The 19,627-nt window shown below is 41.4% G+C and overlaps 1 protein-coding gene across 4 annotated transcripts in view; it reads left to right on the top strand.

The window, feature by feature from the left end:
- The window catches only part of caprin1b (cell cycle associated protein 1b), a 129,387-nt gene that overhangs the window by 12,314 nt on the left and 97,446 nt on the right, over nt 1-19,627 (top strand). For 2 of the 4 annotated variants that reach the window (XM_048545233.2, XM_048545234.2), the window contains exon 1: nt 13,354-13,790. In XM_048545233.2, the coding sequence (XP_048401190.1) occupies nt 13,578-13,790 (213 nt within the window). In that variant the 5' untranslated portion in view covers nt 13,354-13,577. Of the gene's footprint in view, nt 1-13,353; nt 13,791-19,627 lie in introns of those variants that run through there. The other 2 variants (XM_059652135.1, XM_048545232.2) reach the window with 2 other exon arrangements.

Here is a 19,627-nt window from a genome sequence, read left to right on the forward strand (position 1 = left end):
GGGGGAAGTGACAAGGAAGGGGGGTTTGGCAGCGGGGGGTGGTGGGGGGGTGGAAGAGGGTTGGAGGGGGGAGATCGGGGGGGGGCCCAGAATTTGAGGCAATGTTAGAAGGTGGGCCCATGGCTGAGGCCCTCTTCTCCCTCTGTCTGCATTCTGCCCCCACTTCCCCCAAACTCGTAAATTATTATAGGCAGTTTTGGGGCTCTGTATCTAAGGAAATTACACTGGTATTGGAGGCAATTGGAACAGGTACTCTAGGCCTATGCTGGGTACAGGGACACTGGCATGTGAGGTCATATTGAGTAGTTTGGGCCTACTCACTGGAGTTGAGATTCATGAGAGACTGCCGTCATAACACAAGATTCTTTGGGGACGTGACAGGGTAGATGCAGAAAAGTTGTTGCTTGTGGGAGAGCCTGGCACCAGAAGATATAATCTCAGATTGAAGAGTCATCCAATTAAGACAGCGATAAGGTGTCCAATTTTGGGCCCCACACCTCAGGAAGGACAAATTAGCCCTGGAGCATGTCCAGCGGAGATTCTCACGGATGATTCCTGGAATTAGCGTATGATGAACGGCTAAGGAGCCTGGGATTGTACTCATTAGAGTTTAGGAGGTTGAGGGGAGATCTAATAGAAAACTTACAAGATAACGTGTGGCTTAGAAAGGGTGGATGCTGGGAAGTTGTTTCTGTTAGGCGGGGAGACTAGGACCCATGGGCATGGCCTTAAAATTAGAGGGGGTAAATTTACAACAGAAATGAGATGACATTTCTTCAGCCAGAGAGTGGTGGGCTTGTGGAATTCATTGCCACGGAGTGCAGTGGAGTTGGATGCCTTCAAGGCAGAGATTGACAAATTCTTGATCTCAGAAGGAATCAAGGGCTATGGGGAGAGTGCAGGGAAGTGGTGTTGAAATGCCCATCAGCCATGATTTAAATGGCGGAGTGGACTTGATGGGCCGAATGGCCTTACTTCCACTCCTATGTTTTATGGAATTTCTTTTGAGGGTAGTGAACCATGAAATCCTTTACCACCAAGGGTTGCAGGTGCTATGTTAAGTGCAATCAAGGTTAAGTTAGACCGATTTTTTTTTTAATCGGTGTGGGCATCAAGGATTATAGGAAAGTGGAGCTGAGGATTATCAGATCAGCCAAGCTCTCATTGATTGACGGAGCAGACCTATGAGTTGAATGGCTGATATCTGCTTCTGTCTTTTGGTCTTTAGCCAAATCTTTGTCAAGATGACTTTCATTTTCTGATGGTCTCACTAACTTTATAAACAAATAATCACATGTAAATAGTGCATCCGGTTCCACCTGAAATTTGTATGAGTTGGTTGCGTGTTTTAAAGTAGATGGTACAACTTTGCTTAGATTTGTAAGCAATTTTCTGAAATATTTAGCAGACTTCACAACTCAAATCACTGCCCAAATCTGACTGAGAGAACTGCATATACAAACTTAGAAATTATATGTATTCTTTGCAACTGAGTTTGGTAATGTCGGAGGGCTTGGGTGCACGCTTTCTCAGATTATTCCTCATGTAAAATTATTTATAATTGAATCATTAGTATATTTTCAGTTTGAAAATGAAAACCACTGGTTTGTCTGTACTCAACTGGTTAAGCGGGTCTTTATTTCCAAGAGATCATCTCTTATACTTATTTCACACAGACACTTTAACTTTCACACTCACACACAACTCCTGTCAGCGTGATCTGTAGCTCCTTCCTTGCTGTTTCTTTGGGACTGGACCCTTGTGCTTTTGATTCAATTGTTGCAGTTGCCCATCAAGTTTTCTACTTTTAGGGAGGAAATCGGCTTGATATTTCAATTGACAAATGACTAGGTGAAGGAGGGGAGGGTAGAGCCAAAATAACATTGCATCACTGATTCCTTTATCAAGTGATAAGAGAAAACACAAATTCTGAACTCAGCTTACTTTTGTTGCTCCCAAATGGGGAAGGGTCATCCTAACCAAACCATTAATTTTGCTTTCTCTCTGCAGATGTTGCTAGACCTGCTGAGGTTTTCCATCATTTTGTTTCCTTTCTGCTTTCCAATACCTGCAGTTCTTTGGTTTTCTTACCAAATGATCACTATGCAAAAGTAAGCATGGATGTCCAATTGCCCTAAGCAAGTGGCTTGACAATGTCTCTCTTTGTGTAAGTGAACTGCCATTTGATTGACAAAAGGTGATTTGTAAAGGCAAGTTGCTGGTCAGTCTAACTGGTGGAATTTGTAACCACAATAAAGATCACATGTATTGCATTTTGTTTGACTTCCCCCTATGTTGTGAACTGCTTCATAGAAATATACAGCACAGAAGCAGACACTTTGGTCCAACTCATCCATGCAGACCAGATATCCCAAACTAATCTCGTCCCATTTGGCCCATGTTCCTCAATCCTTCCTATTCGTATACTCCTCCAGATGCCTTTAAATGTTGCAATCATGCCAGTCTCCTCCACTTGCAAATTAGCACTTTATTCATTGGAATGTAGGAGGATGAAGGGTGACCTTGAGGTGTACAAAATCATGAGGGGCATAAATAGGATGAAGGGATATAGTCTTTTTCCTGGGGATGGGGAGTTGAAAACTAGAGGGTATAGGGTCAAGGTGAGAGTGGCAACATTTGAAAAGGACCTGAGGGACAACTTCATGCAGAGAGTGGTACATATGTGGAATGGGCTGCCAGAGAAAGTAGTTGAGGCATTTACAATTGTAACAATTTAAAAAAATTTGGATAGGTACATGTTAACAAGTTGTGGTAGCTGGATGAAGACAGCAGGCCGAGCAGGAATGCTGACGTTTCGGGCCTAGACCTTTCATCAGTTTTTTTTCCCTGATGAAGGGTCTAGGCCCGAAACGTCAGCTTTTGTGCTCCTCAGATGCTACTTGGCCTGCTGTGTTCATCCAGCTCTACATCTTGGTATCTCAGATTCTCCAGCATCTCCAGTTCCTATTATCTCTGATAGGTACATGGATGGGAATGGGATATAAGACCATAAGACATAGGAGTGGAAGTAAGGCCATTTGGCCCATCAAGTCCACTCTGCCATTTAAATCATGGCTGATGGGCATTTCAACTCCACTTCCCTGCACTCTCCCCGTAGCTCCTTGATTCCTTTTGAGATCAAGAATCTGTCGATCTCTGCCTTGAAGGCATCCAACGTACCGGCCTCCACTGCACTCTGCGGCAATGAATTCCACAAGTCCACCACTGGCTGAATCCAGTGTGGGCAGTTGGACCTAGTTGAGTAGGCAGAGTCAGCATGGACCAGTTTGGGCTGAAGGGCCTGTTTCCATGCTGTATTTCTCTGACTTCTTCTGGCAGCTTATTCCATAAACACACCACTCTGAAAAAATTGCCCTGTAGGTACCTCATATCTTTCCCTCTCTCCTTCAACCTATGCCGCCTTGTTTTGGACTTCCCTACCCTGGGGAAAAGACCTTTCCTAATTCCCCTATCCACGCCCCTCATGATTTTACCAACCTCTGTAAGGTCACCCCTCAGCCTCTGAGACTCTAGAGAAAATAGCCCAGCCCCAGCCTATTCAGCCTGTTCCTATAGCTCAAACTCTCCAACACTGGCAACATCTTTGTGAATCTTTTCTGAACCCTTTCTGGTTTCACAACATCTGTTCTGCAGCACGGAGACCAAAATTGCATGCGATTCTCCAAAGGTAGCCTAACCAATGTATTGTGCAGCTGCAAAATGATCTTCCAGTCCCCAGGCACTGACCAATAAAGGCAAGCATACCAAATGCCTCCTTTACTGTCCTATCTACCTGCGACTGCATTTTCAGGGAACTATGAATGTGCACTGTTAGGTCTCTTTGTTCAGTGTACCTCGCCAGGACCTTACCATTAATTATATAAGCAGACCCAAAGTTTGGGTTGGATGATTGGCAGAGCTGTTTGTTCGCTACGTGGATGACACCTTTGTCATCACTAAAAACAAATTAGAGGAAACCTTCAAGACCATCAATAATACCCTTACTGGCGTAACATTCACAAAAGAGGAGGAAAACAACAAAAAACTGCCATTCCTAGATGTCACGGTAGAGCGAACAGTCAATGGGGAACTTCAAACCAGCGTCTACAGGAAAACAACACATACGGACCAAATACTGAACTACAGGAGCAACCATCCCAAAACCCACAAACGAAGCTGCATTAGAACATTATTCCAACGAGCCACCCCACACTGCAGCACAGAGGAACTACGAAGAGCAGGAGAAAATCACCTTTACAGCGTATTCAAAAAGAATGGGTACCCAATGAACACAGTCCGAATTCTCAGCAACAAACCCAAACAAACAGACAAAACGGGCCCAGAAACCATAACCACTCTCCCCTACATCAAAGACATTTCCGAAATGACTGCCAGACTACTCTGACCTCTTGGCATCGTGGTAGCCCACAAACTCAGCAACACACTAAAACAGCAGCTTATGAACTTAAAGACCCTATACAGACAACAAGCAAAACGAACGTCATCTACAAAGTACCTTGCAAGAACTGTGACAAACACCACATTGGACAAATAGGCAGAAATCTAGCCACCAGGATACATGAAGATCAACTAGCCACAAAACAACATGACCCACTATCACTCGTATCCTTACATACAGCTAAGGAAGTACACCACTTTGATTGGGACAACACATCCATCCTAGGACAAGCCAAATAGACCCGCACGAGAATTCCTAGAAACATGGCATTCCAACCGGAACTCCATCAACAAACACATTGATTTGGAGCCCATCTACCACCCTCTGAGAAAAAGAACAGGAAATGACATCACTGACACAGGAAATGACATCACCAACCCAAGGAAACCTAAACAGATAAATAGAAAGCGGGACATAACACCAGCGCTTCATCAGAGGCTCACTGATGTTACCTAGGATGGTGACAAAATGTCTGAAAACTAACCTTCCAGCTCAGCGAGCAAACTCAGATCCAGAACCTCAACCTGAGCTACAAATCTTCTCAAAACTCACTGCTAATTAGGACTTGAAAACAAATGGCCTCAGTTTGATATAGTGGACTCAAAGTGAAAATGAAAAGTGAGATTGGTTTGAGTTGCTATATTTTCAAAATATTTGTAGCCCATACAATCATCATCAAATAGTCCAAAATATTCACTTTATGAATCAAAATGCTGTTGCTTTTTTTATGGGTTTGGCTCTTAATCGAGGGTTTCAGAAGCTCTTATGTGCCGAGAATAAAATCCGAAGTTAACAGAACCTGCAGTGTGAAATGCAAGTCATTAGGGACTTAAGGTTGTGTGGTGGAACTACCCCTGATTTCTGACGTCGGCCCGAATTAGTTTGGTTGTGACAGCAACTGGAATTTTGTGTTCATCGAAAATTTAACTGCAAAAGCTGTTTGAATGTGACAGAGGAGTTAAGAACATACTTCAAGTACCATTGAAGATTGTGGTGCATTTGGTTAGACCTGATCAAATCCATGGAAGATGGAGTCCCATTGATAGTTATCAAGACTCATTCCCAGAATTGAATAAATTACATCCACTGTGTCATGGCCAGATGGCATGAAGAGAAATCCCGAAGAAACTTGGATGCTTTCATGTTTAACTTATTTTTGAAATGAAAGTGGACAAACTTGCTGGATTCTAAAATGGCTAGCTTATTGTATTTCCAGAAGCGTCTGATCTGCTATGTTTGGACATACTCGCTGAAGCTGACTTGGAGATGGGAAATCTGCCTTGAAACAGCTCTGAACAAGAGAACCATCAAAATCCATAGTGCTAAAATGAGCATGAACACTTGAACAGTTACCTCATTATGCCCCAACAAAAAATTCACTCGGGCTGGTAAAATTTTTTTAAATTTAGTGCCATACCAATTAGTCCAGTGGGATTGACCATCAGTGCTTGGTATGCCTTGCTTAGTCACCTGACGAAGTCTGAACTGGTTGTTGTATACTGTTCTGGGATTCTCATTTGGACTTGAGGGAAAGCAGGACTTCAGGTTTCAGTTGGCAGCCTGTTTGGATGCTCCCTCTCTGTCTCCGCGTTGCTGATTTTAAAAGTCGCATACAGTTGCCTGCAAGAATGCAATTACTTGGCATGACTCCTCTCTGAAAATATTATCAGACCTGAGGGCTGAAAAAAGCACAGCATTTGTGGAAGCTTTTTGTCTTGCATTCAAAAACAACAATTCACAAGAATACCAAAATTGAGTGGAGAGCCAGTAATGATTATGAGAATGGAGTGCGCCAATTGGCTGGTAAGTTGATTCTGGAGGAGGTATTCGAAAGATGAGTGCATCCATTGATATTGAGTGATAATTAAGTGCCAAACTTAGTTTAAACTTTAAATCTGGAAGGTTGACTGGCCAAGGCATTGATCTGTGCACGAATTATGCCAATTACAACTAACTTAGGATACGTTGAGTTCACAATATGGTACACTTGAATGAACTGGAAGCAATGTATTAATACAGGGCTCTTATTTATGCTCTTTCAATCAGGAAATATTGTCACAATTTTGTCAACTTTTAACATGTACAGTCATTTTCTGGCTTTTTCAAAAATGGAATCTGAACACAGATTTGGCGAATTTCCTCTGGTCAACTGCTGTAAGTGAAAGGAGAAAATCAATCAATACCTGCTGTTTTTGGTTCAGGAGCAAATAAGTAGTTAAGGACCAGACAGTTGGGACTATAATCTGAGAAAGAAGTTGGACTGCTGTTTCGCTGAAGAGTCTGCAACTTGGAAAAATTAACTTGTGTGCAACTCTAACTGTAAAAGACTATATTCTTTTGCAGATTGTCATTGAGAGTTGAACAGTTCAGGTCAGCCTGATGACAGACCTCTGGTCAAGCTTTCATTTGTGACTGCAGGGGCAAGGAAAAACTGACAAATCCATTGCCTGTGAACTGAAAGCATCTCTCTCTCTGTGAGTCAACAACGCTTAACAGAAGGTGTTCTGAGAAAGGCCAAGGTCCATTGGTTCAATCTTCAAAGATGACCGTTACTTTTGTACATCATTGTTGAAATCAAAAGGAATTGAGAGATTATTTGACTGGTCCTTGATCTGGACTTTTATCTTCTGAATTTTCTTTGCCTATTTTGTTTTCACGCATCATGTTAAGCCTTTTTTTGTTTCTCTCTTGATTTGAGATTGAATATGTGTATATTTGTGGATTTTATATATATCTAGTTTAAGTGCATGGTTGTAGATTATAAATCCTTTTCTCTGCCATTTCTTAAAAGTTAATTGTGTTAGACTGAATACTCAATTTTTCTTGTGATTCCCACCAGGTTGAACTAATACGGAGATTTGATGTTTTCTGCAGCTGTTATGGGCCAGGCCAGACCCCCTCAAAATATTTTGAGGTAGTTCAGACCCAGTTTAAAGGTAGATGTGAAGTGGATGTGCCAGGTGTGACGCAACTGGTCAAACCACTTGGCTTTCAGCAAAATGTAACGTATTTGGATACCACAATTCAAGCACAAACAAAACTTAACTGAATACTTGATATAGTAATTCAACTAAATAACTGTTCCAACATAATGACATTACACCAACAGATTCCTTGGCAAAAAGGTAAATTCAAGTGGATTCCTATGGGCAGGAGGGAACACCATCCAGAGAGGTTTCAGAGAAAGTCAGTTAGAAATCCTTTATTGAAGCTTGCACACCTCTAGTACTCAAAACATCTTGTGACTGCTACAGCTTTTAAAAAAAGTTTTAATAACAACTTGAATTGGGACAGGTGGAAACTCTCCTTCTGTTGTTAAAACTGTTACTCCCGAGAGTCTTTGCCGCTGCCTTTACAACCTCCCAAAAAAAGGATAAAATCTGCAAGTGACAGCATTGTCACCCTCGCCCCGCCCCCATTTTCATTTAAGAGAAACAGAATGGTCGATATTCCCAAGGCGGCTTCATTTTAAATCCCCTTAGTCTTAATTTATTAGACTTCAGTACATTAGTTTACATTAACTGTAAGCATGCAAGCATCCACTGCCACATTGTATTTCAGTCCATCTGCTCCCTGCCACCAAATGCTTCCATCTGTCGTCTTCCAAGTTGCAATGATGTGTTAACAGCTATGTTTTCTTGTCCTGCCACATGCATAATATTCAAATTGAATACCTGCAGTAATAAGCTCCATCTAAATAGTCTGGAATTTTTGGTCCTTAAATGTTTCCAAAAATTCTAATGGTTAATGATCAGCATAAACAATTTTCAGACACATTAGCGTGACAACGTTTATATTGCCAACTCCAAGCTCAAGGTCTCCACAATCGTGGAATATTTCTCGATGAATATTCACCTTCCCAGAGAAATTTCAGATTGGTCTTTCTATCTTGTGGTTTTGTAAGAGTACAGCACTGACACACACAACATTTGCATTGATAGCCATCAGGTATGGCTAATGCTGGAGCAGTGGTTAACACAGCTTTTGGGCTCTCAAGTACCTTCTGACAGCCTATCCACTGAAGTTTTCTGCACTTCTTCAATAAATTAGTGGACAACCACAGTGCTAAAATTCCATGTAAACTTCTGATGAATCCCACTCAATCTGAAGAAGGGTCTAGGCCCGAAACGTCAGTCTTCCTGCTCCTCTGATGCTGCTTGGCCTGCTGTGTTCATCCAGCTCTACACTTTGTTAACTCAGGAGTTGTAGTACTGCTGTCATCGTTGATGGTATGGAAACTCCCGAATAACCTTTCTTCACATTCTGTGGGGCCATCTCTCCATGTCTGATAACATGGCCAGGAATCTGACTTGGGCTTTGATGAAATCACTGTTAGCCAAGTTTGTCACTAAGCTTGCCTCCCAAAGTCGACAGACTAATTCTGATAACTACAAATGTTTCTTCCATGTGTTTCTAAAAATCACCAGACTGTTGATATATACCACACAATTGGGCAATCCAGAAGAGACTATTTGTTCGTCTTTGAAATGTGGCTGGCACATTTTTCATAATAAATGGCATGACTTTAAATTGCTATAGTCCATTTGGTATTAAGAAAGCTGAAATTGTCTTTGCCCTCTTGGCAAAAGGAACCTGAGTAAGTACAACTTTAAATGCAAGTTGTTTGTTGCATTTTCTCAACAGTCGTCCAAACATGAAATTGGATATCAATCACACTTTGTAACCAAATTTACTTTGTGATAGTCTGCACATTAGTTGTTGGGTAGCACCATTACTATGGATGAGCTCCAGTCATTGCAGCTCACTTTGATTATGTTGTTTTAGAATGTGTACAATCTCTTGTTGAAATTGTGCCAAGTTTAGAGAGCTAAGTTTGTAAGAATGTTGCTTAATTGGAACAGCATTTCTAAATCTATGTAATTAAATTAGTACTTCCCAGTTTATTCCCCCCCCTATCTCCCCATGTGATAGCAATAACTCTTCTGGGTCACTCTGATTTTCCTCTAGAAAGTAACTCATAACTTATCCCAATTTTTGAGAACTTCCGAATTGTCCACTTTAATTTGAGGGACATCCAATTCAGAGTCCTATGAACTTAGTTCTTCACTCTGTAATCAGTAATATATTCTCCATTTGCTTTCCTTGCTTACAAAATATCTTCTGAGCACATTTTATATGACACACCGATTTATTTCTGTCTGCAGTCCTTATCACATAATTCACTTCACTCAGTCTCCTTTCAATTTGATATTATCCATTAAACCTTGCTTGAAAGGTTCACCTGTCACTGGAAGTAATACCAAAGCTTTATTTCCACTAGCAGAATTGTGAAATTTTGATTTCTTGTCTGCTTCCTGTTTCTTCATATACTGTGCCACTTTTAAATGTTGCCTAGCTAACTCCCCCACTCAATTTAATCATTCTCTAAAATTTGACACAGTTCAAATATGTGGTCTCTGAATTCTGACTCTACAATTTCTCAAGTGTCTTCAGTAATCCTTTCACCCTCTGCCTAAAAACTAATTCAAATGGACAAAATTTGGTCAATTCACTTGGTGCATCCCTAATTGCAAAATATACAAATGGAATTCCTTTATTCCAATTGTCTAGACTATAAGCCCTTAACACTGTCTTTTAAAGTTTTATGCCACCTTCCCAGCGCTCCCTCTGGTTCTGGATGGTGTGCAGTGGTTTTGAATTGTTTTATTCCGAAGCTATCCAGAACTTGGCTGAATAATTTTTATGTAAAGTTTGACCCTAATCTGATTGTATCTCTGTGGGTAGTCCGTATCCAGAAAAAATTAAGTAACTCTTCAACAACTTTTTAGTTGTGATATTGTGTAAAGGAATGGCCTCTGGAAATCTACTGAGCACATCCATTATTGTTGACAAATATTGAATCCCACTTTTTGCTTTGGGTAGGGGTCTTGCACAGTCAGCCCAAGACCCTTGTAAAGGGTTCTTCAAAAGCAGAAATTGGTACTAAAGGTGCTGGTTTTACTACTGCTTGAGGTTTTCCACTTAGCTGACATGTATGACGTCTGGCAAAAGTCAACTACATAGAACATAGGACAGTATAGCAAAGTACAGGCCCATCGGCCCACGATGTTGTGCCAAACTTTTACCCTAATCCTGAGGTTGATCTAACCTCCACCGCTGCCTTATACTATCATCCATACACCAATCTCGTAGCTGCTTAAATGCCCCGAATGAGGTCAACTCCACTACCCTCTCCATCAGTGCATTCCACGTCCCTACCTCTTAGGTCTCCCCGTTCCTCTGCTCCTCCACACTGCCAAGAATCTTTTCTATTTAACCCTGTATTCTGCTTTCAAGTTTGTCCTTGCAAAATGAATCACCTCACACTCATCAGGGCCAAACTCCATTTGCCACTTCTTAGTCCAGCTCTGTATCCTATCAAAGCCCCTTTGTAACCCAGAACAGCCCTCTGCACTGTCCACAACAACCCACCTTCGTATCATCCGCGAACTAACTCATCCACGTTTCCACTCCTTCATCCAAATCATTTACAAAAATCACAAAGAGAGGACCCAGAACAGATCCTTGTGGTACACCACTTGCAACTGAGCACCATGTTTGAATATTTTCTGTCCATTACCACCCTTTGTCTTCTAAGATTCTGCCAATTCTGAATCCAATCTGTCATGTTTCCCCCTATCCCATGCTGCCTCAGTTTCTGTCACAGATCCTGTCATGGGGAACCTTTATTAAATGCCTTACTTAAATCCATGTATACCACATCCACTGTTCTACCTTCATCAAGTGTTTGGTCACCTCTTCAAACAATTCAGTAAGGTTTGTGAGGCATGATCTACCCCTCACAAATCCATGCTGACTATCGCAAATCAAACTGTGCCTTTCCAAGTGATCAGAAATCCTGTCTCTCAGAGCCCTTTCCAATATTTTGCCCACCACTGACTTAAGACTAACTGGCCTGTAATTTCCAGGGTTATCACGATTTCCCATTTTTTGAACATGGAAATGATGTTTGCCTCTCTCCAGTCTTCCAGCACTATACCCGTTGACAGTGTGGATGAGGAGATCATCGACAGAGACCCTCTGATCTCTTACCTTGCTTCCCACAGAATCCTTGGATAAATCCCATCAGGCCCAGGGGAATTTATCTATCTTCAACTTCCTCAAAATTCCTAGCACATCTTCCTTCCTAACATTGACCTCCTCCTAGCCTACCAGACTCTTTCACACAGTCCTCCTCTACAACTGGATCCCTCTCAGTTGTGAATAGTGAAGGTAAGTATTTATTAAGGACCTTTCCCATCTCTTTAGGCTCTGAGCACAAATTCCCTTTACAATCTTTGATGTGCCCTATCATTTGGTCATTCTCTTATTCCTCACGTATGTGTAACAAGTTGTGGCGTTTTCCTTGACCCTATCTGTCAAGGTTTTCTCATGCCCCCTTATAGCTCTCTTAAGCCCTTCAGCTGCTTCTTTGATAACTTGTATCCCTCGAGCCTTTTCTGTTCCTTGTTTCTGAAACCTTACAGAAGCATTCTTCTTCCTCTTAACTAGTTGTTCGACCTCCTCATCAGATCGCTGCTTTTGCAGTTAAACTTCTTTGGTAGAATTGAGATTAAAAAACAAAACCCAGCACTGCAAATTAAATTGTAAAATGGAGAATATAGTTCAGGACAATGGTCTTCCTACCCAGTCCGTGCTGGCACTTAACCTCCTGTTTGACTTCAGACTCCAGATGACACCTGGCTTTACCTCATGACTGCAGAGTATTAGCTTGAACTTTTACTGCTGATCTTTATTGGTGGTCAACGGGATCTTTTGCCTTTGCCAAATGGTCGACGGATAACTATCCGAATTGCTGTCATCTCCTTCGGAACCCTCAACAGGTCTGTCGGGGGTCGCCTTGGGCAGGGGAAGAAACCTGAAAAGATAGGCTACAACCAAGACCCTTTAAATTCATTTAGGGCAAAATAGGATCTTTGTGTTAATTGTATTCATAGTCTCAGTGTTCAGCCTTCATGACCTCGCCCCTCACTTGAGTCATGATGATTCCCAGGTTAAACTTACTACCAGTTGTATCTCTAATGAGAGAGCAGCCTTATGGCCTGCTCATATTGTGGCTACTTGTACCTTTTTTCTGGTAGTCCATTCTGAAGTACAGACAATTTTACACTGTAATTTGGAGTGTGTTTGGCTTTAAAAATGTGTGAAGCCTTGAAACAGAATTTGAGATTATCAACTTGGTCAAGCAGCAGATTCTATAGAAAACTAAAGCATAAGTAACTGGTTTTTGGGCCTGGTTGGCGTCTTAAGATCTCCTATTTAGGAGGGAGAGTAATGATTGGCACTCCTTGGAATTTGATTGACTAGAATTGCCCAAAGCAAAATGGGTACATAACTAATGTACAATTTTCACTGATGTTAATCCAAAGCATTTTTACTTAAATGTATCTTTCTTGAGATGCTGCAACTTTTTGAATAAACAATGTATTTACTTGGTCGTTGGCATTTCCCTTCCTCTTTTCCGTTTCTCCTACGCCCCCCCCCCCCCCCCGAAAAACTTTCCAGTCCTTTATAAATAAATAATTTTCCCCCCTTTTGATGTTTTATTCTGCTCGTAATCATTTTTGGACATTCAGTCAAGTGTTCGATATTGTTTTGGGGGCCCAGTCGGTGTTGGGCGGTGGAGGGCGAGGAAAGAGACTCTGAGCTGCAGGTTTCCTGCTGCTACCCGTCTTTTTTTTTACAATCTCCGCAATAACATTGGAAAGACTTTATGGAATCTCATCAGTCACCGGAAATTAATAGTCAATTTCAAGCAGACACATGGCCTAAGTCTCATCAAGTGCGTGTTACGGAAGATGAGTGCTGCGGCTGGGTAGGCGCGGCGCGGCCAGCCGCCGGGGTCCTGCGTCGGGCGCGCAAAGCACGCTCTCGCGGCGCGCCTCGGCCCTTCGTCTCGGCGGTGCTGCTGGTGTCGCGCGGACAGAGAAGCGGCCGCGTCTCTTCGCCTTTTCCTTTTTCAATCAAACTCTCAACTTTAATTCCTCCCTCCCCCGGCTCTGTATCTCGCTTCTTGTCGCTGGGCTCCCCACCCCCTTCCCTCACCCAACCACATCTTTAAACGAAGCTCAGCCGCTCCCCAGGAGAAGAAGAGAAAATGCCCGCAGCCACCGCCACAAAAGCGGCCGAATCGCGATCGTCTTCTGCCGCCGGAGCCGAGGCCGCCGCCGCGGCGGCTGCGGCTGCTACTGCAGCGATGAGTGCCCAGGCCGGCCATGGCCAGGGACAGGCGACACAGCCGCAGAATGAAGCACTCAGACAGGTCCTCAATGTCATCGACAAGAAAGTGCGGAACATGGAGAAGAAGAAGGTAGGAGTCAACAGAGGCCCTGCTGCAACACAGAAGGCTTCGGCCTTCACACAAAAAGAAAACGAATCCAAGAGCCTCAACCCATGGAGCGACAATTTCCCTATTTCCATCTCCCGGTCGGTTATCTGGAAGATATATAACAGCCTTCCCTCCGCCCTCCTCACCAGTTTAGTTCGTTTGGTCTGTGTAAATATTTGACAAGAAAGAGGCCGAATATTTTAGCAGCAGTCCCCGATGTAAAGTTTGTTTTTAACGTTTTCAGATTAACTAAACTATCTGAACTTAAATGTGAAGTCAACAACGGATCGATTTTTTTTCAGGTTGTGCTTTGTTAAAGTTTATAACAGTTTGTAGATTTTCTGCGCTAAAAATATGATGAAAGGCTGAACTTTTTCCAATTTTGAATGGGCAATTTTGAATGATTTTTGTTTTTTAAAACGGCCTGGAACAAGGCAAGTGATTAACTGCTATTCCAATCCAGGATCATTTTGTATAATAGCGAATGGAGATTTATAACTTTAGTACCAAAATCTGTTGAGGTTAGGTTGACCTAAGTAAATAAAAGTGATAATTTTTATGCACTTACTCACCAAGAATGTTTAGATTGAAGACAGGTAAACATGTGCACCTCAAAAATGTCAGCCAATGGCCATCTCCACCGAGGGAGAAGCTAACCAGTTGACCCTTGACATTGAATGGCATTCCCAACACTGAGTTCCCCCACTACCAACATTCTGAAGTTTGCCATTGACCATGAACTGAACTGATGTAGCCACATAAACATTGTGGCTAGAGGAGCAGGTCAGAGGCCAGAAATCCTGCAGTTCGTCGCTTACCTTCTGACTTATCTTTGCCAACACTGATAAGGCACAAGTTAGGAATATGTTGAAATACTCTCGTTCTTGCTTGGATGAGTGCAGTTCCAATGACACCCAAGAAGTTTGACAACATCCAGCACAAAGCAGCCCATTTGATTGGCATGACAGTCACAGACATTCTTAGCCGCCTCCTCCATCAATTAGTGTGTATTATCTACAAAATGTGAACACTGAAGTCTTTTAAGACAGCACCTTCCAAACATTAACATATAGAAGGACAATGGGGCAGCCAGTAAATGAGAGTGCCACCTCCTGCAAATTCCCCTCCAAATCACTCATATACTAACTTGGATTTATGTCACCATTCTTTCAGTGGCGCTGGGTTAAAATCCTGGAGCTCCCTTGCTTAATGGCATTGTGGGTGTTCGTGCACCAAATAGATTTCAGTAGTTTAGGATAGCTTTACCACCACCTTAAGCAGGGCAGCTGAGGATGGGTTTGCAACTATCACTGTCCACAACCCACGTGTGAATAAATAACAAAAAAATGGCCTTGTGGTCAGTCAAGAATGGTGGAATAACCTTGAGGTGCCAGCTGTTCCAAGTTTTAAAATGAAGTTGAGTTCTCAGTAACACAGCCACGTGTGTGGATACGTTTCAACAAAAATGTATTGTCTTAAATAACCAGATATGGGTATAAGGATCACAGCAAGTTTAAATCACTTGTGGGCAAGAGCTACTTTAATACTTTAAATTGTTATCAAAGAATATGATAAATCTCTAATATGTATATTAGCAATAAAAGATATGAGTGCATGCTTCAGTTGGAAAGAATTCAAGTTTTTTGTTTGGAGAAGGGGATTGAAGGCAGCTTCCTCAGTTTCACAAGCTCACAGCCACAGCATGATTATGAAATCATGACCATTAAATAAAGTCTGCTTTTCCTTCCGGAGAGTAAAGTCACGCTTTATTGCAGGCACAGTAGCCAGTGTTCAGAACTTCTGTTCGATGGCGAGTGCCTTTACTTATTTCATCGGATAGAAAGTATGGCCAATGAGCCTGATAGGTTTCAGCTCAGTGTACCAACTTAGCTCCATTTAATGTAATGGAGATGATCGTGGCCAGATGGTGAATCAGTAAATGATCCTCAAAGGTGAGTTCCTAAGGCACTTTATGGAAAAAGTGTTGTACCTGAGACTTCTCAGATGGGATAACCTGAATCAATGAACCTCCTGCTATTCAAATCCCCACCATTTAAACTTGCTTCGTATGGCAGAAAGTCAAAATTTCACTTAATTGTTCAACTTGGCTTTCTCTATGAAGGCTCTACCTATCTTTGTTGTGAAGAAATTGACTGAACAACTTGAGATGTGTATCCAAAAGATGTTTATTTCTGATCCAGTATTTTTGATCCTGCTGAGCCATGTGCTTCAGTTTGAACTGAAGCTTCCAAATTTCGAGGATCATCCTGTTTTCATCAAATGGCAAATGCTCGCTTCTTGTTTTGGCCCATGTTTGCGAATATGAGGAAGAGTTATTTTGTGTTTTAGTTTGGATTAATATCTGCATAGCTGAGTGCTGGAATATCCTCCATGTATTGTGTCTTTTTGGTTAGTAGTTATATTTTAGAGCTGACTTCAAGATAGTTCATTGGGAAAGATGTTATGTTGGCAGGTCAAAAATTGCTAAAACTTGAGGCAAGTGTGAAATTTATCAAGTGTTTTTCCAGTCTTCTCCCTAAACACACTTAGATACTAGCTACAATGGTTTAATATATGTTCTTGTCTAAACTTAGTGAAGTGGCCGTTGCTATGTGAGCGTGCTCATTATTGGTGACTATCTGAGTCTAGCACAATTAGTTCTCATTTTTTGCACACAATTTACCTTATAGTGAGTACTGCCACACAGGAGGTCTAAATCCTGGCTCAATCTTTCTTTATTTCACCTCACTAGCTCAGACCACTTGAAAAATTGATACATAACTTGCGGTTTTACTTGGATCAGTGATCTTAGCATAGTGTAGAACCATATGTCTATTACATTACATGTTAACATAGTAAATTGGAAATCATAACTAGAGTTCTGAGGGACTTCTTCCTTGAAATTGCCTCTCAGTACAAACTTTTGTTTTTAAGGTACCATTTGACAAATGTAGTTCTGATTTTGATAGGACAGTTAGTTAATGAGTTAAAATATGTCAGTCGGAGAAAATATTTTCTCCACGAGTCACTTTGCAGTTGGAGTGGAGCCTTTGAATTTCTGTGGGAAGAATTGGACATGTACAGAACAAACAATCACGGTGAGTTGGAAGTCTTGTACATTTGAGGAGAAACGGCATTGTTGTCATGTCAGTGGGCTAAGAATCTAATGGCCAGGACATATGAATTCAAATATCACCATGGTAGCTGGTGGATCATCAATTCAAGATTTTTAAATAGTATTTAAAGCACTTGTTTGATGTTTTTGTAATTTTTGACCTGCCAGTATAATTACATTTTTAGTGGTGATCATGAAACTATCATGTATTGTTTTTAAAACAATACTGGTTCATTAATAACCTTGAAATATGAAAGTAAAGATGGCAGATTGTAAGTTACTCCAGCCCAAAAACAGCCCTACAAAACCACAAATGAGCCACTTAGTTCACGGATAACAAGTGCTGGTCTTGCTGGTGACATTAATATTCCATCCAAGAAGAGAAAAGATGGATTATTTTGTTTGGCTTCTCTTTGTCATGTTTTAATTTTCTCATTTACCCTAAACTCAACTGCCCCCAACTCTGCCCACAGTCATGCAGCAAAGCTATATGGTGAAGCACCAGTATGTTTCATAATCATATATTTTCGGTTTGTCTGGAAAGATTAAGCACTCTGAAGTACGTAATGAATTAAGGCCTGTTATTTATACCATCCACGTTTAAATTATGCGACTGCATGCAGGTGACGTTCCGTCATCACCAAAATTGGTCACAATGACAGTACTTAATGTACAGAGTATGCTGGCTATCTAGGACCATCAGAAAGCACTTCGGGCAACATTAAAAGTGCAGCTACCCTATTTTATCTGCTACTTTTATCTGTTTACCCTTTTAAAATTGCATGTCCAAAGAATGAATTATCTGAAATAAATTCAGGAATTCAGCAGGCCTGGTAGTGCCTGTGGAGAGAGCAGTAGCGACTATTTCAACTCCAACTCCAATATGGCAGTGTCTGAACCTGATTATCTTTTGTTCGCTCCTCTTTGAATTTGTTGCATGATATGGTCAGAATGGGGTTGGAGGGTTAGTCGTGATGTTTGTTGAAATTTACCAATTCACACAAGTCATGAGTTTGAAGCTCATTGGTGCTGCAGAAGGAACGTTGAGTCCATTAATGCCGATGATTGTGAGCTGTCTAAAATCAGCAGTTCCAGGTTTGCTGCAACTATTTTGGAAGCACAGCAAATTGAAGTGAATTGAAAAGTATATTGACGGAAATACGATAAGATTAATGTCAGTGTCAGCACTTTTGTAAATGATTTGTTTCAGTCCTCACATCTTTTTTTGAACTGTTTGCTTTAGTGTACTTGTGTTTACTTTAGTAACTTGTAACAGTATATTACACGTCTTCTGTAGGTGTCTGAAATTCTGTTGCTTTACAAGTTTTATAAATACAGGTGTGCTCACCTCACCAAATCCTCCTTATCCATGGGGGATGGGGGTATGGACATGCTGCAGCTTACAAAAGATACGGGTACCACTCCACTCCAACTCTTGTATGTACCATGCGGGCCACTGAGAAGAAAAGGGTTAGGCCTGGTGCTGACTGCCTGAACACGTGGATCTTCAGGCTGTGAGGTAGCAGATAATGAGGAATGAAAGTAAAACAGTGGAAACAATGCTACCAACAGTATTTTAATGGATATGTTGTTTTGTTTCTTTTCAACAAATACTCTTGGCGTATCCTGGTAAGTCAGCAGTAGGAGAAAGATCTCTGTCTTCGGTTAGCATTGATTTAAATATTGCAAAATAATCTGGTTTGGGTCAATTAATCTCGTGGTTGAACTGGAAAAGCTTCAAAGAAACTGATATTGGTTACTGGTCAAAAGTGATCCAGTCAGCATGTTGATAGCACTGTTTACGTGTCACTCACTGATGGGACAGTTTGCAAAACTGCCGTGCAGCCCAAAATCTCTCAGACTGCCACTGTCAGTGAACAAGCATGAGATCAGACAACAATTTCTGAAGGAATGAGGTTCCACACTTGTAACTCATTTTCAGTACCTGAGCAGTTGTGTTATTAATCACATTAAAAGTGTACTTAAAGAATTACCTGTCCATGTCTGTAGGAGGTTCACTTTGGATTTGCTTGAACAAAGGTAGAATCACCATGACATTCAATGCATATCAGTATTGAGATGGAAATCATATTGCTGACTTTGGGGTGGCAGCAGTGGAGTAGTGCAACTCAGAAAGCGGCCTTTGGGTATGTGTATTTAAGCGTGCATCTGTTGCTCACCTAAGTTAGTATTACTGTGAGTAACATTGAACACAATTAGTCTAGTTATTTATTTGACAAATTTTGGCTCATGTTTATGCTTGTTTCATTGCTAGCTGAGTGAATCAAAATTGAGGCAAGACTTAATAAATTGTTCAAACAATATTCAATGAATACTGGACTTAGGAGTCACTGAACTGTGCACTTTGCTCCTGACTGCTGACCAGCCATATTAAAAGAAAAGTGAATGCAATAAATTAAAACCAGGATTAACCAATGTATAGTAAGTCAATTGTGAATCATCTGTGTTGGACAAGGCACTGAACACTTGGGTTTCTGTCAAGCTTTTTTCTGTTAAATCCTTCTAGATTACATGAGTTGAAATACTAATTCGACTTTTTTGTATACTTCATTACTTTTCTCATGGAATGCAGTCATTGCCAGCGAAGTCAACAATTGTGCCTCATTGTGGACAGTTTGGACAATTGTGCCTCATCCCTAATTGGCCTTGAAATGAATGTCTTGAAAGGTCTTTTGAGGACAGT

The sequence above is a fragment of the Stegostoma tigrinum genome, chromosome 17 (genome assembly GCF_030684315.1).
Source record: "Stegostoma tigrinum isolate sSteTig4 chromosome 17, sSteTig4.hap1, whole genome shotgun sequence".
Lineage (NCBI taxonomy): Eukaryota > Metazoa > Chordata > Chondrichthyes > Orectolobiformes > Stegostomatidae > Stegostoma > Stegostoma tigrinum.